Source organism: Muscardinus avellanarius (assembly GCF_963383645.1).
Source record: "Muscardinus avellanarius genome assembly, chromosome: 3".
Lineage (NCBI taxonomy): Eukaryota > Metazoa > Chordata > Mammalia > Rodentia > Gliridae > Muscardinus > Muscardinus avellanarius.
This window is the reverse complement of record NC_137788.1, coordinates 38,096,419-38,122,206: the sequence shown is the minus strand read 5'-3', so window position 1 is coordinate 38,122,206 and position 25,788 is coordinate 38,096,419. Positions and strand designations below refer to the sequence as shown.

The window sequence follows — 25,788 nt, the reverse complement described above, 5'->3', positions numbered from 1 at the left end:
GCGGGGTCACTGTCACAGGCTGGGGCATGTAGGGCTGCTGGAGGCCAGCTGCCGAGGCACCAGCTCACAAGTAGATCCTGCGCAGGTCTCCAGGCGCTGTGATGGTGTTGCACTGAGGGCAGAGCTTCTTGGCACCCTGCAGGGAGAATGGCGGGGCTTTGCTTAGACACGGCACGCTGCATGTTCGTGCATGTGAGCACCTGGGCCTGCAGCCATGTCTGTCTGCACTAGCGTGTGCTGGGATCTTACTGTGTCAGCCAGGCTGGGGGTGCATGGGCGGCCTCTGTGCAGGCAGGCACGCTCCTGTGTTGGGGGGACGCCAGGATCAAACCGCCTGGCCAGCCCCGCAGCGGGAGCCCTGGTAATGAGAACAAGGCTGGGTCCAGCTGTGGCTGCCGCGGCCCTAACAAGATTACACGCGGCCTTTGATCAGGACACAGAGCCCACGTCCGGGCCTTTTATTGCTGTCTCCGGGCGACATTTTAATGGCTGCTCCTGAGCGAAGAACAGGGGCAGGAGCAGAAGGAGCTTAGTAATGGGAGGGGGAGGGCTGAGGCCCTGGTCCTGCTTACCCACCACCAGCCTCCTAGCGACCTGGGCCTCACCAGTGTGGGCAGCCAGCCTTTTGGGGGTGGGGGAGGGGAGTGCACTGGGATCTACTAAGCCTGGGGGGCCCCAGGGGGTGGGGGATGCCGTGAACTTGGAGGGGTTCATATCCCGGCTCTGGCTGCTCTGTGCCTCTCCTCTTCCTTCCCCCCAAGCCCCAAGCAGGCAAAAGCATAGGTGTGGACATCTGGGCAGTGCCCCAACAGCCACTGGCCTCCCAGTTTCCATGCCCCTCACCAGGGTCCGCAGCCAGCATTCTTCACAGTGCACGTGCCAACACTGAATCGACGTTAGGGGCATCGAGTACGAGTCCTGGGAGGAGGAGGCAGAGAAAGGGTCACTGAGGCAGTGCACCCGCCGGAGAGCCCAGACCAAAGTGCAGAGATCTCTCCAACCACTAAGGGGAAGTGACGCCTGACCAAAAGCACCCTAGGTTCCCCCTCACTCACCATGCAGATAAGACATTTGTATCGGTCTCCCCGAGACAGCTGCCGTTCAAGCTCCCTGACCCGAGCCTTCAGGGCCTCAAACGTGGTCACAGCGGAATCTTCGGTGATTCTATAAAGAAGATGCACAGCTGGGTAGCGGGCTGGCATCACCAATCTAACCTCCGGCCCACACCTCTCTCAGCTCCACAATCGCACACATAAATGTCTGCCAGACATCCAGCCTGCTCCTTTCCCAAGCCCTCCCAGAGCCACGCTTCTCACTGCTCCTCCGCCTCATGACTTTCTAAACCAGCTATCTGGGAACCATCCTCAGCCACTCCTCCTCAGGCACTGCTGATCTGTGATCACTCCTAATCTCTGGAATCTATTTCTTTCCATCCTCACCATGACTAGCGTGGGCCTCATTTCCTCTGTGGATCACTCCACTAACCTGAACAGCCTCTGCTCCAGCCCCTCATCTCTGCCCCATCCTCCTAGCACCTAGAGCTTAAATTCTCAAAGCAAAGCTGTTCATTTTCACTTCTAACATTCCATTGTTTCTCTCAGAGTAAAGCTCTACTGAACCCCTACTTGGTGGGGCCCTGCCAGCCCTACCCCTCCACACACGTAATGCCCCACCCACACAGAGCGCCTGCACACAAGCCGCCCTTTCCCATTCTCTCGGCCCCTCTCAAACCCCTCACTCACTAGCTGTCTTACCACCCAGGCTCCTTCCAGAAACCTTTTCCAGCCCTCTCAGACAGCACCATTGGGGGCTCACAGGGCAGCCTGTACTGAACTCCACCCCAGGAGGCCAACTGCAGAAGTCTTTGTCTCCTCTGCTAGACTGGGTTCCCTGCGGGCAGACAGCTCACTCGCCCAATATTTACTATGGATGTAAGCCCCACTTCAGGCCTGCGCGCGCAAGTAAACATTTGCTGAGTGAAGAACCAATCAACCCCCAGGGAGAGGGTGAGAGAGATGGGGTGGGAGGGGTTTCACGTCACCTAGGTCTCTTTGCCACAGGCCTGGCCCCTCTCAAGGGCTCCCTGTTATTTCTTCCTAGGCTCATCCAATGCCCTGGGAACCCTTGGCCTGCTGACCCTATACCACAAAGTCCCTTCAACCTTCCAAGACCAGTAGTACTGCTGAACAGGGGAAAGCTCAGGCGAGCCGGGCGCGGCGGCGCACACTTATAATCCCAGCACTTGGGAGGCTGAGACAGGAGGATCTCGCAGGTTGGAAGTCAGCCTCAGCTACTTAGTGAGGTCTTCCTCAACCTAGTGAGACCCTGTTTCAAAGTAAAGAATAAAAACAAAAGCCAGGCATGGTACTACATGCTTGTAATCCCAGCATTTGGGAGACTGAGACAGGAGGCCTGTGGTTCGTGGCCAGCCTCAGCTACTTAGTGAGACCGTTTCAAAAAAAAAGAAAAACAGGGCTGAGGTGCAGCTCAGAGGTAGGATGCCCCTGGGTTCAATCCCCAGTTCTGCAAAAAAAAAAAAAAAAAAAAAAATCAGACTACCTCAAGGATTCATCTAACCTCTTCTAAAGCAAATGGATGGATGCTCAAAGGGCAAAAAATGCCTCTGAAAGACAATGGTACTGGAATGAAATAGATCCGTAAAATTATGCAAAGTTGCCACTGCATCTTTCTGTTCATTCCTGTAAAGAACGTAGACTTCTAGGGGATGAGTCATTTTTTTCTGAGAAGGGGGTGGTAAGTCAAGTAAGTCTGGGAACCTTTACTTTAGATCAGTAGCACTGTCTTCCAGAAGGTACTTTCAGTGCTACTACAGATGGAGTAATGGTGTTAATACAAACAAAATAGCTAAAACCTATAAAGCACTTAATAAAGCCAGGGACACACACACACACGTAACATCCATACATATATATGGACGAACTCAGTGGCATTCTATCTCTGAGCTACACCCCAGCCTGATTTGATTTTTGAAACAGGGTCTCACTAAATTGCAGAGGGCCTGCTGAGGTTGCTGAGGCTGGCTGTGAACCTGCGATCCTCCTGTCTCAGCCTCTCAAATACTGTGATTACAAGCACACAAGGGTGCACCACCACGCCTGGCTGATTTTATTCTCTCATGTTGAAACAGAGCCTATGTTGCAGGCGGCCTCACTAAGCTGCTGAGGCTGGCCACGAACTCGCAATCCTCCCGTCTCCGCTTCCCAAGCACTGAGATTACAAGTATGTGCTACCACACTTGGCTTAGTATCTTACTCGCACCACACAAAAATCCTGTGAGAAGACTGAGGTTCCCATTTTGTGTGTATATATATATATATATATATATATGAAGAATCCAGCTAGGTAGGTGTGGTGGTGTACGCCTATAATCCCAGTACGTGGGAGGCTGAGACAGGAGGATTGCAGGTTTGAGACCAGCCTCAGCAATTTATCAAGACTCTTAGCAACCTAGCAAGATCCTTCCTTCCTTCCTTTTTTTTTTGTACTGAGAATTGAACCCAGGGGCATTCTACCTCCAAGCTACACCCCCAGCCCTATTTTGTATTCTTTGAAACATGGTCTCACTGATTTGCAAAGGGCCTCACTAAGTAGCTGAGGCTAGCCTCGAACCTGCGATCCTCCTGTCTGAGCCTCCCAAGTACTGGATTACAAGCCACCATGCCTGGCGACAAGATCCTCCTGTTTCTAAAACAAAAAATAAAACGGGCTGTGGGTGTAGCTCAGACACAGAATACCTTTGGATTCAATCCCAGTAAACACACACACACACACACACACACACACACACACACCCACCCACCCACCCCTGATTTTATCTATGAAAAAACTAAAGCAGGGAAGCCGGGAGTGGTGGCACATGCTTGTAATCTCAGCATTTGGGAGGTTGGCACGAAGGACTGCGGTTCAAGGCCAGCCTCAGCTACTTAGTTGAGGCCTTTTGCAACTCAGTGAGACCCTGTTTCAAAATAAAGAATCAAAAATAGGGATAGGGGTGTAGTAGAATGCGTTGGGTTCCATCTCCAGTACAGCAAAAAGACAAAAAAACCAACCAAACAAACAGCCAACAACAACAATAACAACAACAACAATAAAAAACCAAAAAACCCAACAAACTAAAGCAGGGAAAAATTAAGTAGCTTATCCAAGGTTCACAGATTTGGGAGATGGGATTTCAGTGTGGGAGACTGATTACATGATAAACTTTTAACTGCTTTTTTTTTTTGGTACTGGGGGTTGAACCCAGGGGCTTTCTACCTCCGGGCTATACCCCCAGACCTATTTTTATATTTTATTTGGAAACAGGGTCTCACTAAGTTGCTGAGAGCCTCACTAAGCTGCTGAGGCTGGCTTTGAACCTGTGTTCCTCCTGTCTCAGCCTCCCAAGTACTGGGATTACAAGCGTGAGCCACCACGTCCGTCCAGCAATAAACTTTTTTTGTGTGTGTGTGGTACTGGGAATAGAACTCAGGGGCATTCTACCTCTGAGCTACACTCCCAACTTGATTTTTTATTCTTTATTTTGAAACCAGGTCTCACTGAGTTGCAAAGGACCTTACTAAGTACTGAGGCTGGCCGCGAACCATGATCCTCCGGTCTCAGCCTCCCAAAATGCTGGGGTTACAAGCCACCACGACCAGCTCCCTATTTAATTTTTAATTTTTTTTTGGTGGTTTTTTTTTTTTTTTTTTTTGGTGGTACTGGGTTCCTAGAAACCCTTCTACCTCTGGCTACACTCCCAGACCTATTTTATAATATTTAAATTTGGAAACAGGGTCTCTTAAGCCAGTGCGGCTGGCTTCGAACCTGCGCGATCCTCCTGTCTCCGCCTCCCAAGCGCGGCGATTACAAGCGTGCGCCGCCGCGCCCAGCTTACTTTTTATTTGGAAATAGAGTCGAGGTAAGTTGCTGAGAGTATCACTAAGTTGCTGAGGCTGTCCTTGAACCTGCAATCCTTTTGTATCAGCCTCCCAAATACTAGGATTACAAGCCTGTGCCACCACGCCCGGGTTGGCAATAAACCTTTCACTGTGATGAACCATTACTCTAAACTGGCTATCAGGAGACAGGTCTTCAGGCCAGGGAAACAGGAGAAACAAAGTCTCAAGGGCCCAGTCTGGCTGGAAGGGTTAGGGTGCTAAGTAAGAAAAGACACTTGTCTGGCAGGATATCCAAAGTCACATTCAGGAACTGAAGTTTACCTCTTGGGCGATGGGAAACTGTTGAGGATGTCAGAAGAGGGTGTGACAAAACAGCTAAGGCTTAAAAGGTACATTCAATCAAGATGCAAAGACTGGCCTGTGGCAGGCCTGGAGGCCACAGCGAACCGCAGTGAGGTGTGGTGTGAGCATGGGGCGTATCCTAGGGGCTGCTCTGCCAGCGTAGGGAGGACGCTCGGTGAAGCTCAAGCACTTACAGGTGGCGGTTACTGTTAGATGCCAGTGCTCCTGGGGATGAGAGGAGTGTGGTAGTAACTTTTAATGGGCAACAACAAGCTTCAATCTCTGACCTTTTGCTTTTAGGGTATTAGAGGCAATACATAATGTAACTCCTAGGATAGGAGTGGAAGCACGCACCTGAACTCTCAATATGTGGGAGGCTGAAACAGGAGAATTGCAGGTTCAAGGCCAGTCTCGGCAACCTAGAGAGATCCTGTTTCAAAACAAACAATATTTGGGAGGCTGAGATATATCATGGTTTATGTACAGCCTCGGCTACTTAGTGAAAACTTCATTGTTTCAAAATAAAGAATAAAAAATAGGGCTGGGGGTGTATCTCAGAGATAGAATGCCCCTGGGTTCCATCCCCAGTACCACAAAAATAAATTAAAAAATGAAAGGGCTGGGAGTAGTACAGAGGTAGAATGCCCCTGGGTTCAACCCCCGGTACTGGGGGTGGGGGAGAATGTAATTCCTGAATGGTCTGCATTCCTGCACTGTGGATGCTCTAGGTCATGGATTCCCGAAGTAGGTGATACTGCCCCCACTCAGGGGGGTTTGGAGGGAGAGGGGACTGGATCAAAACAGATACATAAAAGGCCACAAATTTAGCTGAGAGCAGCAGCACATACTTATAATCCCAGAACTTGGGAGGCTGAGACAGGAGGAGCCCAGATTTGTGGCCAGCCTCAGCTACTTAGTAAGGCCCTCTGCAACTTGGTGAGACCGTGTTTAAAAAGAAATTTAAAAAATATCGGGCTGGGGGTTTAACTTAGCAGTAGAATGCCTCTGGGTTCAACCCCCAGCACCACAAAAACAAAAACAAAAACAAAACACAATTTTGTCACTGCATTTTTATTTTCATGAAGAAGGTAGATTTCTGGGGGCAGTGAGCCAGATAAGCTGGGGACCTCTGCGTGAGGTCAGACTCCTGGAGTCGGCAACACGCCTCTGGGGTGAGGGCCTGCTGGAACGACCCAGGGGCGCCACAGTGCCTCGGGTGCAAGTGGGGCTCAAAAGCATGCCAAGGAGGAGGCCCAATTTTATTTTTCCTAAAAAGGGGCAGTAAGCCATTAAGTCTGGGAATCTATGCTCTAGGTCCACCACCCCGCAGTCCCATGGTTCTTTAGGGCCTCTCCAAGAATGTTGGCAAGGTTCTGCCTCCAGTGTCTCCTAGCCCTGGCTGAGAACTGGAGCTCCCAGGCAGTCTCTGGCTCTGGGTGCCACTCTCTCCCTCTCATAAGCACCCACAGCTGATGCCTTCCCTGGCATTTTGCCCAATGCCATATGTACCATCCCCATCTGGCCTGCTGGTAAATTCCTGACAAGGATGGGTAGTTGTGTTCTCTTCCTCTTCAAGGACCATGCTGGGAATTCCAAAACATGGGGAAAGGAAGGCTGGATCCCTCTCTAAGAGACCCAAAGCCGCATCAAGGGCCAAGACAGAGCTCCACAGCCCACCTCCCCCGGACTTGCTCAGCACACACCTGGCCTCGAATCTTTGCTCTGGCCAAATACCCAATCCTCCAGCCCCTGACCCAGCTTGCTTGTGAGCTATTCCTGAGCCCCTCCAGGGCATGGGGTGGCCAGATTCCTGGAGGAAGCCAAGGCATCCTGCCCTGCCTTTCTCCTTCCCTGGGGTATGAAATAAATCAGAGCAGGAATCTATATTCTGTGGATGAGAAAGACAGAAGTCATGGGAATGGGAAGGCCTCCATCTTGGCCAGTCCAGACCCAACAGTGATTTCTGCAGGAGTGAGCCAGTTCCCACTCATCCCAGAGTGCCCTGCCTACGGAGCTGGCTCACACAGGTGGGACTTCCCCTAGCCTCGAGTGGGGAGTACCTCCATGGATGGCCACTGGCTCTGGCCCCCGCCTCCCCCTTGGGCGCTATCCCTGATTAATGATCTTGTCTTTCTGATTTATGAGCAGCCCCTCCAGATGAGGGTGGGTGCCCCTTATGGCCCCGCCCGCCCTGCTCAGCTGGAGTAGGAGAGAATTATTAAATAAACATCCATACGTCATTCCTCCCCCCCCCAAAGCTGGTTGCACCGAACCCGTACGGCCCGCTCCGGCGCTGACACGGAGCAGCTGCGGTGATTCATGGGCAGCCGGGCCCTGCGCCGCGGCCCATACATCATGCCAGCAGCACTCGCGGCCCCGGCCGAGATAAACTGATCAACCACAACGGGCTGGAATGAATTTATGACAACACAAAATGGAGGGAAACAAATGGGAGGTGACCCTGGGCCACCGACCCAGCCCCGCACTGGCCTGCAATCCACTCTCCTGGCAGGAGGCAAGATGGAACACTGGCCCTAGAATCAAGAGGCTGCCTTTTAACCCCAGGCAACCTGGCCTCTGGCTGGAGGGGGTGGGTGTAGGGAGATAAGCAAGCCCAGGACTGGCCTTGCCTGGGTCTCTGGAAAGGCAGTGAGATGCCCCGCTGATGTCAAGTGCTTGTGGCAACTAGGGATCCAGCTCGGGGCTACCTCCCAGCCCTAGGTAAAGTCCTAATGGATCCCCTTTTGCCCTACTGGAGAACTCTGGCCAAAAATTCCTACCACAAGTGATGAGACCCGATGCTCCTGCCTAAAACCCACTGTGAGTGCCACCCGGGACAAGAAAAATGAAACCAATTTAGCTCCCGATTAAGAAACAGAAACTGGAGATGAATCAAGTGCGCCGGCTGGGCTGGGCGGCCATACATCACATTCCCTGGGCGGAGGCCGCTGCAGCGGGCGGGCAGGCAGGCAGGCAGGCGGACTGCTCCTCCCTCCGCCAAGGCTCCCGGGGCTGTGGCCCAGCGATCAATTCACAGAGTCACGCTTAGCACCAGCTGGGCTCCACTGCGGGCTGCGCGCCCGGGCAGCAGGACTGAGCTGCACAGGAGGGCCAGAGCCCTGGCAGCAGGCTCCCGCCAGCAAAGGGCCCTCTGGCCAACCACACTCACTTCTCGATGTCGCTGTTCTTGCAGGTCTTCTGCATGGCCTCCTGCTTGCTGCTTTCCCCGTTGCTGGTGGACGGCATCTCTGCGGGGACAGAGGAGCAACTCACACTCTGGACAGACTGGGCAGTACAGATTAGGGCCTGAGCCGGCCACCACCATCTAGGAATGCCCTCTGCTCCCCATGACACCAACCAGGGTCAGGACTTACCGTCACTGGCCCATTTAGAGAACTCAGGTGTGATGCGGGTGCTGGGAGGACCCCCACTAGAGGAGAAAAAGGAGAACACACAGTGAGGCCTGAAAGCAGGCAGGGCAGCCCTGAGGGTGGGTGCGGGAGAACCCGGCCTGCAGGGCTTCCTATCCCTCCAGCCCACCACCCAGCTTGTGCCCACACTTGCTTTAGGACTGCGCCCCGGAGTGCCTCTCTCTCCTTCGCCTCACCAGGCTCCTCGCCTGTGCAGGGGATGACATCGGCCTCCGTGTATCTGGCATGCTGGTCAAGGACAATGGATCCTAGTTTGCCATTTGCCAGAGGCTGAACTCTTGGGAGGGTTTCCCCTGGCCAAAGCTCTGGGCCCAGGGGTGGTGTCAGGGAGCACAGAGGTGCCAGCTACTTTTCTCATTCCCACTGGCCGGCCAGCCCCGCCAGCCCCTCCTGGCCCATGCCATGGTGCCCCAAGGATACTGTGGCTTCCCATACTCCAGAGTGTCATCCCCATCGACATCCAAGTCAGCATCACTGTCCGGGTTCTCTTTGCCGCTGCACATGACGAAGCCAGAGCCTGTGGGAAGCATGGTGTGAGGAGGGACAGGGGCCGACAAGGACAGGCCAAGGGCGCTCCTTATGCTGCTGCTAGTGAGGGCTCGGCTTTGGGGCCAGACACGGCTTACACAGACAGTTGGGTCTGGGACGTAACAAACCAGATACTTAGGCGTCCTGACTGACATTTCAGTCCCCTCACCCTCTTGGCTACTGCGTGCTGCTCCAGGTGGTCTCTTCTCACAGACTGGCCCGTTTATCATAAACTACACAGGGCCTGTTGTCTGTCTGTCTGTCTTCCAGGACCAGGAAGAACAGAAAGAGGGCAGCAAAATTAAAGTTCAATAGGTCACCCCCAACCAGGGCCTGGGCCTCACTCTATTCAACTGTCCAGCCTGAAAAGTCCATCAGAGAGAACAGGCTGGCTTGAGCCAATCAGAGCCATAGAGCGGGACCCCCAGCCAAGATCCTGATTTTGGCCGCCAGGTCCTTGCTAGCAAAAACTCTAGGCAGCTGTTCAAATATTTGGTGTCTGAAGCGCCTGACATTAATTATTCATCTCTACCTCACGCAGCCCAGATTCCTGGACAAGTGTAGTTATAAAGGGATTAGGAAGGGACAGACGAGGGAGGATAGGCATGTACACCTGCCTCTCAAAGCCATCGTGAAGGCAACCAGGCTGGGCTGGGGCGGGCTAAGGGCCAGGCAGGCAGCTGACCCTGTGAGGTGCATTTGGCAAAGTCCCAGGCAGACCCTCGGTTAATGGGGAGGGATGAGCGGCTTGGCTACACCAGGCCCGGTCACCTGCCAGGTGGTGTGTCGTGCAGGGACAGGGACCACAGGGCATACCTCACTGGCCAGCACAACAGCCCTGCCACACTAGAGAAGCGAGGAAGCGGCGCAGGGCTCTGCCCATGGTCTCAAAGATGCTTTCTTGTTTGTTTTCTACCTTTGGGTCCTTATTCTCTCACTGAGGTTACAGTCTTGTAGTGGCTCTTCAGACCTCTTATCACACAGTTCTGACCCTCTGTTTCCCTGCTCCAAAACCATGTACAGCTCCCACTGCGGATACAACTCTACCCAGGCACTGAGCCAGAGCTGAGCTCTACATGCATCTACTTCTTGACACTGGCTCTCCTATCACTCCAGAAGCCCTGCTCACCGTACCCCAGACACACTTAGACCTTTGTTTACGCTATTCTTTATTTGGAATGTTCGCCATCTTTCACACGCTGAAAAGTACTTTCTTTGGGATCCTCCTCATCCCTTCCTTCCCTCTGGTCTCATAGATTTGACCCATCCCGAAGGTAAGCAGCACCAGGAAAAGAAAGGCTGGGCCCCGCCCTCCCGACAGTCCTCGTTTCTCTAGGGCTGGAGGCACTGACACACTTGAGCAGCAGACAGGTCAGCAGTGGGGCCATTAAGCCAAGAAAACACCAAGTTACAGCTCTGTCTCCTGTTCACGGCCAGGTGTCCTGACAAGCAATTCCCGCCTAGTGGGTGAGTGGCACCTCTATAAACCCTCTGACAGTTTAGGAGACAAACTCCGCCATCAATCAGAATGTAGCTATCAAGTTCACTTACAGCCTGCACCCCGAGCTCTGCCAACCCCCTCTCCCAAGTACTCGAAGCTCTGCAGCCTGTCTTGCGTCCTCTGCTCAGCCTGGCCCAGCCCTGCTCTGCCGGGAGAAAGCACCACTACTGAGACCAGTGGCTCCCTTTGCAAAGAAGAGAAAAGCGGGCAGCCAAAGCTACCAGGAAAAGCCCCAACAGGTTTTATTACTTATTTTTTTGTGGTACTGGGGATTGAGCCCAGGGGCATTCTACTTCTTGGCTACATTTCCAACTGTATTTTTATTTTGAAACAGACTCTCGCTAGGTTGATGAGAGTCTTACTACTTGTTGAGGCTGTCCTTGAACCTGGGATCCTCCTGTCTCAGCCTCCCAAGTACTGGGATTACAGGTGTGTGCCACCACACCCAGTTAGGTCCCAACATGTAAAGTGGTCTTGTGGCCTGAAATCCTTTTGCTGCCTGCCCTGCACAGACCAGGACTCATACTCCAGGGGAACAGAGCTACTGTGGTCTCTCCAATCCTATATGCTTTATGCTCCAGGCCTTTGTACCTCCTAGTCTGTTCAGCTAGAACCTCCTCTCCTCTGGTCTAAAAAATAAATGCAAGGTGGGTATGGTGGCTCATGGTTGTAATCCCAGGATTTGGGAGGCTGAGACAGGAAGATTGCGGTTCGAGGACAGCCTCAGCTACTTAGTGAGGCCCTTTGCAACTCAGTGAGACCCTGTTTCAAAATAAAAAATAAAAAGTAGAGCTGGGGGTGAAGCTCGGAGGTAGAATGCCCTTGGCTCCAACTCCAGTACCACAAAAAAATTAAATTAAAAAAATAAAAAAATAAATGCATGCTCAGCCGGGGATGGTAGTACACGCTTGTAATCCCAGCATTTGGGAGGCTGAGACAGGAGGATCATTTGGCAGGTCTATTCATGACAGGAACCATGCTCTCTATCACTAACTCATAGTGCCTACACAGAATAATCTATAAATCATCCTTGCTGGCTGGGTATGATAGACCACACCTGTAATCACAGTATTTGGGAGGCTGAGACAGGAGGATTGCCATGTTTGAGGCTAGCCGCAGCAATTTAGCAAGACCCTATTTCAAAATAAAAAGGGTTGGGGTTATAGTTTGGAGATAGAATGCCCCTAGGTTCAATTCCCAGTACCAACACCCCACCCCCACCCCCACCAAAATAAAAACCTTGCTGAAGGAATGATGACCTCTCATCTCCAACATTCTTTTAACCTTGATGGAGCTTATTCTCTACCTGGCTTGGTGTGGAGAACACAGTTTCAAGATCTGGCCTTCTGGCCAGATCTGGTGGGTATGAGTGATGTTTATACATAGGAGTCCCTTCCTTGGTGTCTACCCAAAGTCCTGTACAACTCTGGGATCACATTTATTACCATATATATTGTCACTGCCCATTACCAGATAAAAAACTACAAGGCTGTCAAGCCTGCCTCACTGCTGTTATCACAGCAGCATCCAGCAAAGACGGCCAAGCCCACAGCAGGTGCCACTCAACCTACTCCAGTGGTATTGGCTACACATTGCCAATACTGCTTTACGAGGTCCTGGCAGCCCTGTGCCAGAAAGAAGGCTGGGCCTGGAGAAAACTCAGAACTCAGCCTTCCCTATCAGACCCAGCTCCCAGCTGGGCAGCAACCTTCAGTTCCTCTGACCAGAGGAAGAGGGAGAGCATGACACAACTTATTCACTAAGGAAGAGGCCTCTCTGCCTCTGGTCTGAGCAGTCTGCTCTGACCCTGACCCCACTCCCCAGCCGAGACAGATGTTGGGAACCTCTCCCTACCCCCACAGGTGCTCAGAACAGGCTGCCATCGCCAATTTTACTCTGGTGCTGCCCCAGCCTGCTCCAACCTCCTTCCCAGCACATTAAACTTTATTTTCTTAATGAAATGTCACTTGCTGACTTCTGGCAGAATCATAATAAAAAGAAACGGCCATAAAGCCGTTTTATGCAGACAGCGCCTCTGCCAGCTTGCCCCCCCTCCTGCTTCTAGAGGGAGGCTCCATAGTCGTTTTATGTTCTCAGCTGCTAGAAGATCCCAAGCCAGTACTCAGAGGCAAGATGGCACGGACAGCTCCTTTCCAAGTCTTTGGCTCCTTTTCTATGTAGCTCTGGGAATAACAAGCAAGCTGCTACTCCTGCTGTTGCTGTCCAGGGAAAGAACTCCGTCCCTGGGACCTCCAAGAAGACCCAGGCATCACTCATCACCAGGGAGGCTCCCTTGCTACAGTTGTGCCCCCCACCCCAAGCAGCAGCAAAAAGGGCTAGACCCCCGCTCACAGGGCAATGAAGCCTCATGGCCAATCATGCCCAGCACATGGGAGCCAGAGCTGCCCAGTCCTGGGCAGGTTGGCAGTGCAAAAAGATCCCTTTCCTCTGGTGAATAACTGGCAAGAAAAGGAGAGGGTTAAGTGCAGAAATTACATATAAGTCTAAATTTTATGAAAACGACCCTTCTCCCATAAACTCATTTCTTCCTGGGTCATTGAGAAAGGGGGAAAAAAAATCAGTGTTAATTTAATCAATTGATCAAATGATCGATTGAGAAACTGGAGATGCCCGTTTACTGGGGGCAGTAACGTCCTGGAACCTGAAACCACAAAAAAGGAGCCATCGATTTCCTCACCTGCTACTCCCAACCAAACCCGAGCCCAGGGAGAAAGGGAAGTCTTGAGGTCCCCCAGAGCTTGGTGCTCACCAGCAGGGAGGGCAGGGCAGCTGCTTCCGGGGAGTTTTACACTGGAATTAGTTACAGATGCAGTTACGGTGTCTTGTGTAAACGCCATCGATTGGGGAGCTGACAGTCTGGGGAGCTGCGATGCGGGACAATCAATCGGCCTGCAGTGTCACCTGCCACCTCGCTGAACAGTTGACAATGCAATTATCCAGTGTGGAGGCAGGGAGTTGGCGTGTGTCAAACGCACTTAGCCACTTTCCGGGCCTCCTCGATAACGCGTTTCACTGCCTCACGTCAGGAGCGACGCTCAGAGACAGACGCCGCTTAAAACCATTGATACTTGCTACTCCTGCCTGCATTCCCTCCGTCCCATTTTGACAACTGTGTTCCAAAAGGCCATTAAGGCCTATTCATCGCCACAGGGGATGGAAGGTGCCTTGCTCCTTTCACCTCTCCTCACCCTCACAACAGGCGACAGTCGTAACTCAGGGTGGTGGGAAGTTAGAAGGCAACCAACCGCACCCTCTCCATTTCAAGCCTACCTCAGCGGTGTGCCACTGATGGACCAGGCAGCAGAGCTGCACTCAACATTTTTAGCCTCTGGGGCTCCCATATTTTGAGGACCAAACTGCTAAAGGAAGCAGCGGCTCAGATGAGGCCCATGTGCCTGTGCTTTTGGACTCCCAAAAACCTCTCAACCCCTTGCCCTGTAATCTGGTGCTGAAGTTTTATCAACAGACTGCTGGTTGAAAGCACTGTACCAAAGCTGCTGTGCTGATTTCCTCTTCAGGACTTCTTATTCCAGACTACTTGAAGCCAGGCTAAATCTAAGACAGCAACTCAAGATGCAGTCCTTAGGTAAGGATCTGGCAGGGCAGAAACCATGCACAGCCAAATGTCTTAGCTGTCTCCTCTACCTACTCCACCTGTTTGATTCAATAGGCCTTCCCTCCTGGGTTCTTGTGGTGCATTTACCTAGGGTTCAAAGATAGCTACAGATACCTTCCACTTCCTGTGCAGCCTCCTGGGAAATTCCTCCATATCACCATTCTTGTGTCCACATCACTACTACCTTACTTGAATCTAATTATTCCCATGTAATTCCCCCAGCCTGACTCTTCCAGACGTGACAAGCTGTGGATTTTCCAAATCCAGCGGGGTAACCCGACACTGGCAACCTGTGCAGGGGAGGGCCCGGAGCCCACCAGCATAGGTCTCTCCTCCAGGACCTATGAGTGGATGGAGGTAGGAAACGAAAGGCGAGATGTGCCATGACTCATTCATCACAAATCTCTTATGACTATGGGTACAGTGAGATTTGTCAAGGGATATATAATTAGCTTCTTCCCTGCGGCCTGCTTCTCTGGCTGAGAAGGACCCTACTCTGCCCAAAGTATCCCAGAAGAGCATCTTTTTCTCCTGCTGATCTTTTTTCAAGGGAACTGCTAATGTCTTATAGGTAAAGTACTGGGCTGCCTCCTTCTATGTGTAAATAGCACTAGCAGGTTAGAAAACGTCAGGTTCCTAAAGGAAAATGAGCAGCTTAGGCAAATAGCCTAAGATCTCTCCTAGAACTGTGAAGGTCAGATGTTTCCTCCAGGCCAAACATTTCTTTCAAATTACTCTTTTGATGCTAGTGTGGTGGTGCACGCTTGTAATCCCAGCATTCAGGAGGCTGAGACAGGATTGTGGGTTCGTAGACAGCCTCAGCTACTTAGTGAGACCCTTTGCAACTCAGTGAGATCCTGTTTCAAAATAAAGAATAAGAGAAAAAAAAAAAGAATAAAAATAGGGCTGGGGTGTCACTTGGATGTAGAATGCCCCTGGGTTTCATCCCCAGTACCCCCCCAAAAAAAATTACTCTCTTAAAATCTTTACCAGCCGGGCATGGTGGCGCACGCTTGTAATCCCAGCATTTTGGGAGGCTGAGACCAGAGGATCATGGTTCGCCGACAGCCTCAGCTACTACTTAGTGAGGCCCTCTGCAACTTAGTGAGACCTTGTTTCAAAATAAAGAATAAAAAATAGGGCAGGGGGTGTAGCTCGGAGGTCAAATGCCCCTGGGTTCCATCCCCAGACCCGCAAAAAAAAAAAAAAAAAAAAAACCCAAAAAACTTTTACCTATTTTCTTAGGGTCTTGCTCTCCTGTCTGGTCATCCTGGTCATCCATTTTGTCCTAAAATACTAATTCCAAGCACTCTTGGGCCCCCAAATACCTTGGCCTTCTCCTCCATAACCTTCAGGTTCCTATCCTGAAGACCTGCTCCCTCTCCTTGTCCAACTGTTTCCACTCAAACTCTCGCTTGTCCACTGCCTCCCACCCAGGTAACTGATCTCATCCATCAGTCCGGCTCCAGTGGGCCTGGTGGGAAGCTCTGCTAAGGATGATGACGAGGCCTTAGTCTGGGAGGAGGGACGGGATGATCGGATACAGGAACTTATCTGCAATTCTTCAATTCTTTCATATCTAACAAGGACAGCAATCTCTGTTCTGTCAGCGCACACAGTGCAGCTTAAATGGGCCTCGCTGTTCGCCTGCTCATCCTGCCTCTGCCTCCGTCTCTGAAGTCGCTGGGCAGCTTCTTCAGCTGGCGTTATCACTCCCTCTAACCGGTCTTGGCAGGCAATCTAATTCCTCCTGAAAAGGTCACCGCCATTTTAACTGCCTTTCAATCACATTAAGCACGCGCTGCCCGGCTTGCGGCCTGGCCCGCCCGGCGGGCGATCAATGCGCTGCACTGACACCAGCCCGCCTGGCGGGGCCACACCCAGCCCCCCAAGAATCGGGGCCTATTGGTCCTGGCCAGGGAGGGTAGGCTGACAGATGGCTAGCTTTTGCAGACAGGGTTTCAAGGGGCAGAGGCAGTCAGGATCAGCCAGGACCTCCCTTTGATAGCCCCCCCTACTGAGGAGGCTCAGCCTCCTCCGCTCCGCTGTGCCCCGCTCTCTGCCTCATGGCCCCCGCTGATCTTGCTGTAAAACAGCCTTTCAAGTCAGCCTGTCTTTTGACTGCACTAAGCTGTTTAAGAGGCGGCAGCAGCTTCTATCAGGAAAGCTGGAGCAATTCTCTGCAGATAAAGGCACCTCGCCCCGTTCCCTCTAAAGTCTCACTCTCATTCTCGCTCTCCAAATCACTCAAAGAAAAGCCCCCTTTGAACTCTCCTCAGGAATTCTTGAAAGAAACAACCTCACAGTGTAAACACTTAGGGAAAACTGACACCCGCCCAGGGCCTGGGAGCCCCTCACAGAGCTCTGCAGGCGTGATCAGTCCCAGTGCAGGCCAGACTTCCCGGAATCAGCAGGCCGGTGCAGCCCCCCCCCCCCCCCCAGCCTGACACCCAGGAGCCGTCAGGTCAAGTTCTGTGCCAAGAAACCGGGTTAAGAAGCTGCCACAGCAACGGAAAATAGGAAGAGTTGCAGCTGCCCAAAGAGCTAACTTAGGGCAGCATTCTGGAACAGACCCTGCACAGACCACCACCACACACCTGTGTGCACAATTTCTGGGATCCTGGGCTCTGCCATTTATTTCTCCAGGCTCTTAGACACAGTAGGGCTGCAGCTCAGAACCAGAGTGCAATGGCAACCAACACTGTCCAGCTCAGACGCAGGGAAATGGCTCGGTCTAAACCTCCTGGTTTATGCTTGGCTTGCTTTCAGACACGTGGGGAATATGAGAGAAGCCCAGAGGCATGATGTCCCATCTGGGCTCTTGGCCACTTCACACAGCCAGTCTGCACTGGGTGGCACTGCACTCCTTACCACAAGCCCAGGTAGCATGGTCCCAAAGAGGCGAGCCCCTCTTCCCAGCCGCTGCGGGATTCCCCAGGGACCATACATCGCGGCACTCTGAGGATGCTGCCCAGAGAACAGAAAGCAGACGGGAAGCAGCCTGGCTCCTTTAATGATCACAAGCTGCAGTGCCAGCTGTGCTCATGCACAGAATGAGGAAAGAGCTCGAGTCCAGGAGGCAGACAGCTCCCCCTTTCCCCTGCCCAGGCCAGGGGAGTCTGACAGGAGGACACTGACCTTGGGCACCCAACCATTTCTGCTGTCTGGCCTGATGGCAGTAGAAGAAAGCCATGTTCCTCCAAGCAGCTAGAAGGGCACTAGAGATGGGCAGGCCCCTGTAGACTACAGCATTGAGAGCCCATGGGAAGCAGGGAGCAGCTGGGCCCAGGCCCCTCTTGCTTCAGGGCAGAGGGCACCCAGAGAGAAGGGATGGGATCAGAGCTAAAATTAGATTCACCAATGAAGCTCATGGGAGGTCAAATTTTGCTATAACTCACTCTCTCCTCTGTAACTGATTTTCCTGACATAGGGCTGAGGAGGAGGAGGAAAATCCAATGTGTTTGCCTGGAAGCCCTCAGGGCCCCTAGTGCTGGAGGTGTACAGCAGGTTGCTGGATTCTCATTTATCAGCCTTAAGAGGGATGGAGTGATAAATGCATAACCGTCCCTTTAATATTTTATGCAGGTGCTAACGCGGCTTGGCTGTCACCTTCAATGCATCACCCGAGGCTGAGAGCCCCCCTCGTCACTTCTAGCTTGCAGCCTCACAATTCCATTTCCCCACCCAAATACATCCATTTTAATATGCACATCACAGGCAGGCAGCACGGTCACAAAGGAGCCCCACCAGCAGCAGCCCCACGTGGCAGAATGGATGACCAGCCACCAGCCCTGGCCTCGTGGCTCCTGACAGATGGATACCTAGGGGAGGCCTGGCCACCAAAGTGCCGCTGCCTAGGGGTCGGCTGTTTGTACCTCGGAAGCCACCTTCCAGGAGAGTGGTAGCCCGTATCCGCTTCTGCCCACACCACTCATACTCCTCAAAGCGGTTGCTGTTCTCATGCTCGATGTCCACGGTATCATCCTCAGCCATGCAGGAGCCTTCCCTCTGTGAAGAGCAGAGCAGGATCATGCAGGGCCAGGCTATCCTACCTGCTCCCCAGAGCCTGCGAGGAGGTGCAGCCCAGCCCTGCTGTAGTAGGCCAGCTGGCCCCCAGCTCCAGAGCTCCTTGGAAGAAAAAACAACCTAGAGGTCCAAGCTGGGCCTCTCCCCAGTGATTTTGCACAGGAGCCCAAAGGGGGAAAGAGTGAAAGCAAAGGAAGACAGCAAAGAACAGAGGGGAAGAAGCTGCAGACCACATGGAGACCCCGAGAGCCCACAGACTTGAGGGCAGCCAGCAGCTAGTATCAGGGGAGGGGAGGAAGGTGGGTGGCGACGGCCCCTCTACCTTAGAAAGGCACCGCTCCACATGCCTACTCATCTCCTGCTCCGATCCTGCCAGGGGGCGGTTGCACAGGGGACATACCTGCCCTTCATCTTGCTTCCTCCGTTTCATTTTCCCAATCCGAGCTGCACAGAGAAATCGAAAACAAAGCACAGAATAAGCAGACAGTCACTGTAGCTCAGAGTCCGAGTGGAGCTGACATATCCTGACCTGCTGCCAGCCACGAGCCCTTTTGTTCAGTGCCTGATCTGGCCCTCATCTTGCAATGTCTCCTGCTCCTCTGGGGACAGGGCCTTGCCAAGAACATCTGGGGAGGAGATCGTGCTGGGCCAGGGAGGTGTCTGCTCTTTAGCTACAGGTGGCTCAAGCTCAACCCACACCTTTCTATCTTCGGTCCTCAACGAGACTAATAGGCGAAGACACCCCCATGGGGCTAGGTAGTTCCTCTGAAAAGTGAGACCATCGGCTCTTTGGTGTGAGGAAATCTAACTCTAGGAGGACATTTCTTGGTTAGAACCCATGGTCCTTCCAGGGGCCTGATTTGGTGTACTGTTCAATCATCAGTTAGAACCCTATTTGTTCTGGGCCCAAGAAATATGGCCCCTAGAGTCCTACCTAAGCTCCTCCCAGGAGTTATTTCTCTGATGTCCACTGGTCCCATTTTACAGGAAAGGAGACTGAGGCCCAGTCAATAAAGGTATAAAGGATCTGGGTGAGACCCTGGGTGGCCAACTCAGAGGGCCTAGGGTACTTGAAAGGGCAGGCCTTGTTGTGCCTACCCAAACCTGTTCTATCATTTCTAATCAGTGAAGAGGGGCTGGCAGGCCCCAGAGGCAGAGGGCTGCCTGCCATGCTGTCCCGCAGGGGGCTCAGTTCCAAAGTGCACACTGCAAGCCCACAGCACTGCTAATTAATGCTGAGAGATGCAATCATTTCTAATTAGCTCACTAATCCCTCTCTGCAGCCCTCCTGTCACTGAAGCAGGAAGGGGTCAGAACAAGAGACTGTTCCCTCCAGCCCCTCCCAGGATCCAACAGCAGGATCAGAGCCGGCCACTCTTAGACCAGACTGATGGGCGAGGGAGAAGGAAGCCTACCAAGGAGGGAAAGATTCTCCACTGTAGAGCCAGGAAGAACTTTCTTAGGGGCGCTGGCCCCAGTGGAAAGCTCATGAATGCAGCAAGGGAGGGAACACGGTTGAGAGTTGATGTTACAAACTGGGATTTCTGTATGTCAGCTCCAAGCCAGGTACGTTACACAGTGAGGTTCATTTACATCTCTATTCTGAAGTTAAGTTGCATTCCTCCATTTTAACAGACGAAAAAACCCATAGTTTAAAGAGATCAAGGTTCTTGTCCAGGTAGCTATCAAGTGGCAAAGGCAAGACAGGAAACCAGCTTGAGTGCACTGCTTAGAATGCTTTCAGTCCCAACAGTACCTTCAACTGAGCAGCATCAACCAGGCTGTCTCCTTGAGTGTGCTAGGGCTCCAACTGCTGCCAGCTGAGGTCTGAGGCAGGGAGTTTATCCAACTCCAGAACAGAGTGGCCCTTGACAAGCTCAAACCAAAGGAAAACCACTTTTCCACCAGAACTGAGCATGGATCTGTGGCCTAGCCCATCTCTTCGAATACCTGTGTTTCCACTACAGTGATGTGACCATGTTCTGGGCCCCTTTTACTTTGTGGACAAAGATCCACATGGCTTTGGTGACTGACCTAACCACTGAAATCTCCTGCCCAGGTAACCTGGACATTCTGGAGCCAGGGCTGAGAATGAAGAAGGCATGCAAGACATCAGAAAGATATTGAGCAAGGTTCCCTGAGAATTCTAGAAGCCCAGTGTGAAGTAGTGTGCCAACATAAAAAGTCCTCACCAGCCAGGCGTGGTGAGATGCACACCTATAATCCCACTGCCTGGGAAGCGGAGACAGGAGGGTCATAGGTTCGAAGCCAGCCTCAGCAACTTAGCAAAACCTTGTTTCCAAATAAAAAATAAAATACGACTGGGGGTGCAGCTCAGAGGTAGAATGCGTCTGGGTTCAATCCCCAGCAACAAACATAGATACACATGTCCTCACCTACTCTGCCAAAAGTCTGAGGAAGTGCTCCCTGGGTAAGAAGGGACAGACGTTAACACTGTCCAATGACTGAATACAGAAATCAACCTCAGAACCACCAACAGCAGCATGCTACTGGACGCTCGCTCTCCTTGCCCAGGTCACCTAGGCCAGCGAATGTCCCTTCAGAAGGCCACCCTGGTGGACTGGACTGCCTTTGGGAATTCTCAGGTAAGCAGAGCGGGTTTAGTGTTTTCCTTGCCATTCATCACCTAAGTCCTGAATGGAGCTTACCACAGCGTGGCAGGGAGTTTTGTTCTCTACCTGAAGCTACCTCTGAGTTGGAAGAGCAGGTAGCATGGCATTTCAGAAGCACAGACTGTGGAGGCAAGAAAACTTCAGTTCAATCGTGGCTCGGCTACATCCCAGCTGTGTGGTTTTAAACAAATCACTCTTCCCTCTCAGAGCCTCAGTTTCCTTATTTATAAAACGTGTTTAACATTCTCCTCCCAAAAGTGTTGTGAGAACGGTGCTTAACAAGGCGCCAGCCCATAATGAATGCTATCCCTTTTCCAGGCTGAGCCTGGCAATAGCAACCAAGTGGCAAGAGCTGGGGATGGGATCTCGCAGGTCCAGGACTTCACTCACTCACATGCTGGCCCAGGGACCCTAAATGGCTTACAGCCAACCCCCACATACACCACACCCCATAAACGCTTACAGCCAACCCCCACATACACCACACCCCGGTCAGCACAAAAAGCGAGGATGGTTCAATTGTGTTCAGCAAACAGGAATGCTCCAGAGGTTTGAATCCAAAAAGGGGGCTGCCAGGTAGTGCATACATGGCCTGCTTTCAGAGAAGGCCTCTAAGAGCTGTCGAGCCCACGCTGATCACTTTTGTGAAATGTGGGCCGACTGATAACTCAAAGAGCCCCGGGATGAGTTAGTTCCTGTTGCCGTGGGAACTCCAGATCTCACTGCATTGTCAACTCTCAGCAGAGCGGCTGCATTCACACTACTGGGCACTGATTAAAAACTGGAAGAAAAACATTCTCAGCGCCCTGCCGGCTTGTATAGTGAGGTCCCAGCAGTTTGCAAATTCAAAGCTGAGCTCCCGAGTGGAATTGTGTAGCTTGTTCCTCATTCTCCGGCACTTATTGCCCCCCAGGGTTCTTCGTGGCCTTTTCAGAGAGGCTTGGGCAAGAGCTGGGGATCCATAACCTCCATTAGACAGACGGGGAAACTGAGGGCAGTAGCGTTGGTTTGCACATACTAAAGTGCTGTCTGTGCGAAGAAGCCAGTGGGCCCCAAAGTCAAAGAGACCCGGGCAAGCCTGGAGCTGCGGGCAGTGAGGGGGGAGGCGGCCGGAGGTGGGGCGGAGGGAGGGGCCGAGCAGGACTCACCATTCAGTCGGGTCTGCCGGTTGGCTCGCACTCGCAGGAAGGTCTGGGAGAAAATCCCCGGCAGATGCAAAAAAAGAGAAGAGAGCGTCAGGCGCGCCAGGGAGCCCTGGCCCCGGACCCAGCACCCGACCCCAGACCAGTCCTGCCCCGCCCCAAACAGCCCGTAAACAAACCTACTTCCTCCCTCCCGCCGGCCCCCCTGCTCCGCCGGCCGCTCCGGGCCCTCGGCATAGCCGCCGGGGCTGCTCTAACGGGACCCCGTGGCCGCCGCCCGGTGCCGCCCCAGCCTCGGCCTCCGGCGCTCCGGGCCCCGCGGCCGCCCGGCCGGCGAGGGCGGCGATGCGGGCGGATTCCCCCCGGCTGCCCGGCGGCGGCGGCACCTCAGCTCCCAGCAGCGGCGGCGGCCATGTTGGCCCTGATCACGTGACCCGCCGCCGTAGTGCGCTGGGGTGAAAGTTCACGGGGGTGTGTGGCCGCACTGGGACCAGGAAACCGCGCCCGCACTCGGGTGGCAGCCACCCGGGCGGCCGCCAGTCCCCGCCAGAGCCTTAGACCCACCTCCCCCAGCTCAGCGGCGGCGGGATTCCCCACGCCCCAGCATCGTGGGCTCCTTGCGCCCCACAGCCCCGGCCCCGCGCGGCTGTCCTAGGGCCGCGGATCCTGAGGGGTACTTGGCTGGGGAGGAGGCGTCGGGACTCCCGATCGCCCGTGGGCCATCTCACCACCAATTCCCAAAGTTACTTCTTGGCCCCAGACCTTCGCTGTCCTGTTCCTAGAGGATTCCCAACATTTCACCGCTGATGAACGTCCCCCCAGGCGCAGTATGCCCTTAGGCCCAACATTAAGCTCTCCCAAACTGGAGTCGTCCCCCTGGGTCCCAGATGATAGGGGACGCCACCATCTACTCAGGTGTGCCCACTGTCAACTTGAGAGTTGCCTTTCACCCTACCTGCACCTTTCTCCTTCACACTCAGTTCCCTACATTTCGGGAGTCTACCTTTAAAGATCTCTTGAATTTTCTCATCTTCACCTCTTGTGTTATCTCCTGTTCATCCTTTCTGGCCCGATCGAAAAAAGCTTTCCTTACCATAAGAGCACTGCTATTGCTGTGTCCTCATTATAGGTTGTACAAACTTCCTTTGGTGGGCTGACCACTCCAGGGTTAGGGCCATGTGTGAATCATGTGGGTGAACCCAGAGCCCAGCATGGTGCTTGGCATAGGCAAGCCATCCCTGAATTTCTTCAATGGCTGTGCCTACTCTGGCTGTCACTCTCTGGTTCATAATCTTAGGAGCTTTCTCAATTTGCAGCTGTCTCCCATCTCCTCTTTTGGTCTGCAGTTTCTCTCCCTACAATGCATCCTCCACACTTCACTCAGTGTGATCTCTCTTTTGTACAAAATTAACCCTCTTTCTCCTTCTTTAAATTCTTCAGCGGCTTTCCACCTAGAAGATCTGCAACATGACACAGGCCTGCCCTACCCTGCTCTGCCTGTTTCTCTAGACACTTCTTCCACATCTACTCCCTTCCTTTGCCCTCCTGACATTGAGCTTTCCAGAGCCATTTGCAGGTCCTTGATCACTCCAAGCTCTGGACCCTGGGTCAGATACCTCCGTGCGTCCCAAAAGCCCTTAATTGGTTAACTGTTGTTCCTCCTTCAGGATCTGGCAAAGCTTTGTTTTTCCCCTCCAGTCTGGGGAAACTGCATCCTTGGTTGTCCCAGTTCTTTGGCTTCCCCTCTGATCACATATACTTTAATTGTCTGTTTACATACCTGTCCCTTCATATTGTCTCTCTATCCAGTCACCCAGCACAGGGTGTATCATAAAGGAAGCTGGGTGCCATGGTGTACACCTATAATCCCAGTACTTGGGAAGCTGAGACAGGAGGATCACAGATTGAAGGCCAGACAGCAATTTAGCCAGAGCCTCAGCAATTTAGTGAGATACTGTTTTAAAACAACAACAACAAAATAAATAAATAAAGGTTGGGCATGGTGGCACACACACACTTGTAATCCCAGTACTTGGGAGGCTGAGACAGGAGGATCTTGCAGGTTGGAAGCCAGCCTTAGCTACTTAGGCTCTCAGCAACTTAGTGAGACACTGTTTCCAAATAAAAATATAAAATATGGCCGGGTGTGGTGGCACACACTTGTAATCCCAGCATTTGGGAGGCTGAGACTGGAGGATTGCGGTTCGCGGACAGCCTCAATTACTACTTAGTGAGGAGGCCCTCTGCAACTTAGTGAGACCCTGTTTCAAAATAAAGAATAGGAAATAGGGCAGGGGCTGTAGCTCAGAGGTCGAATACCCCTGGGTTCCATCCCCAGACACACACACACACACACACACACACACACACACACACAAAAAAAAAAAAATATATATATATATATATATATAGATAGTCTGGGAGTGTAGCCTGGAGGTAGAGGGGTATAGCTCTGCGGTAGACTACACCTTGGTTCAATCTCCAGTACCATAAATAAATAAATCTGAGCCAAAATAAACCTTTTGTCTTTCTCTCTTTTATTTTTTATTTTTTGGAGAGGGGTTTACTGGAGATTGAACCCAGGGATGCTATACCACTGAGCTTCATCCCCAGTCTCCCCCTCCCCCCTTTTAAAGTTTTGAAATAGCGCCTTTTTTTTTTTTTTTTTTTTTTTGCAGTACTGGGGATGGAACCCAGGGACATTCTACCTCGAGCTACACCCCCAGCCCTATTTTTATTCTTCATTTTGAAACAGGGTCTCACTGAGCTGCAGAGGGCCTCACTAGGTAGCTGAGGCTGTTTGGGAACCCTGATCCTTCCGTCTCAGCCTCCCAAAAGCGTGAACCACCATGCCCAGCCTGAGACAGTCTTTCTAAATTTCTCAGGCTGGCCTGGAACTTTCAGTCCTCTTGCCCACCCCCTCCCCTAAGCAACTGGGATCACACATGTGTGCCACCATGCCTGACCAACATTTTCTCTTTCTAAATTAATAACTTCAGGCATTTGTTACAGTAATGGAAAGCCAACACAAAAACAATCTAAGACTTAGGGCCAAACTCAGCCTCAAGTTTTGAGTTCTCATTATATTTTCTTAAAAAAAGACACAAACTGGGCGTGGTGGCGCACACTTGTAATCCCAGGACTTGGGAGGCTGAGACAGGAGGATCGCACAGGTTCAAAGCCAGCCTCGGCTACTTAGTGAGGCTCTCAGCAACTTAGTGAGACCCTGTTTCAAAATAAAATATAGGTTGGAGTTGGAGTGTAGCCCGAAGGTAGAGGCCCCTGGGTTCCATCTCCAGGACCACACACAAAAAAAAAAAAGAGGAAAAAAAGAAAAAGAAAAAAGAAAAGTCATTTACACTCTCTAGGACTATTTCCTTAGTAATAAGTTGGAGGCAATGATTTATGTAGTTACCATGAGGGTAAAGCAAGGTAATTGTTTAGACATTTAGGTACTTAGCAGAGACCAATGGGAATCTAAACTAGAAACCAGTACCCCTAGCTTTTAGGCCTAATTTGGTGATTTTAAATGATTTTCAAATCAAACATAACTGAGCAATTACTACTTGCCAGGCATTGTGTAGAGCAGGGAATAGCCAGCTAGTTCCTAGGATACATCCAGCTTCATCTCCCAACTCCCCTTTCAACAG

General features: G+C 52.2%; 1 protein-coding gene across 3 annotated transcripts in view; it reads right to left on the bottom strand.

The window, feature by feature from the left end:
* The window catches only part of RNF220 (ring finger protein 220), a gene marked incomplete at its 5' end in the record, with an annotated part of 265,038 nt that continues 239,250 nt past the window's right edge, over positions 1–25,788 (bottom strand). The window contains 11 exons of one of the 3 annotated variants that reach the window (XM_080692426.1): positions 1–136; positions 844–918; positions 1,056–1,164; positions 8,410–8,488; positions 8,615–8,670; positions 8,799–8,891; positions 9,092–9,188; positions 18,213–18,345; positions 18,686–18,807; positions 22,145–22,187; positions 22,322–22,375. In XM_080692426.1, the coding sequence (XP_080548552.1) occupies positions 65–136; positions 844–918; positions 1,056–1,164; positions 8,410–8,488; positions 8,615–8,670; positions 8,799–8,891; positions 9,092–9,188; positions 18,213–18,345; positions 18,686–18,807; positions 22,145–22,187; positions 22,322–22,375 (933 nt within the window). In that variant the 3' untranslated portion in view covers positions 1–64. Of the gene's footprint in view, positions 137–843; positions 919–1,055; positions 1,165–8,409; positions 8,489–8,614; positions 8,671–8,798; positions 8,892–9,091; positions 9,189–18,212; positions 18,346–18,685; positions 18,808–22,144; positions 22,188–22,321; positions 22,376–25,788 lie in introns of those variants that run through there. The other 2 variants (XM_080692424.1, XM_080692425.1) reach the window with 2 other exon arrangements.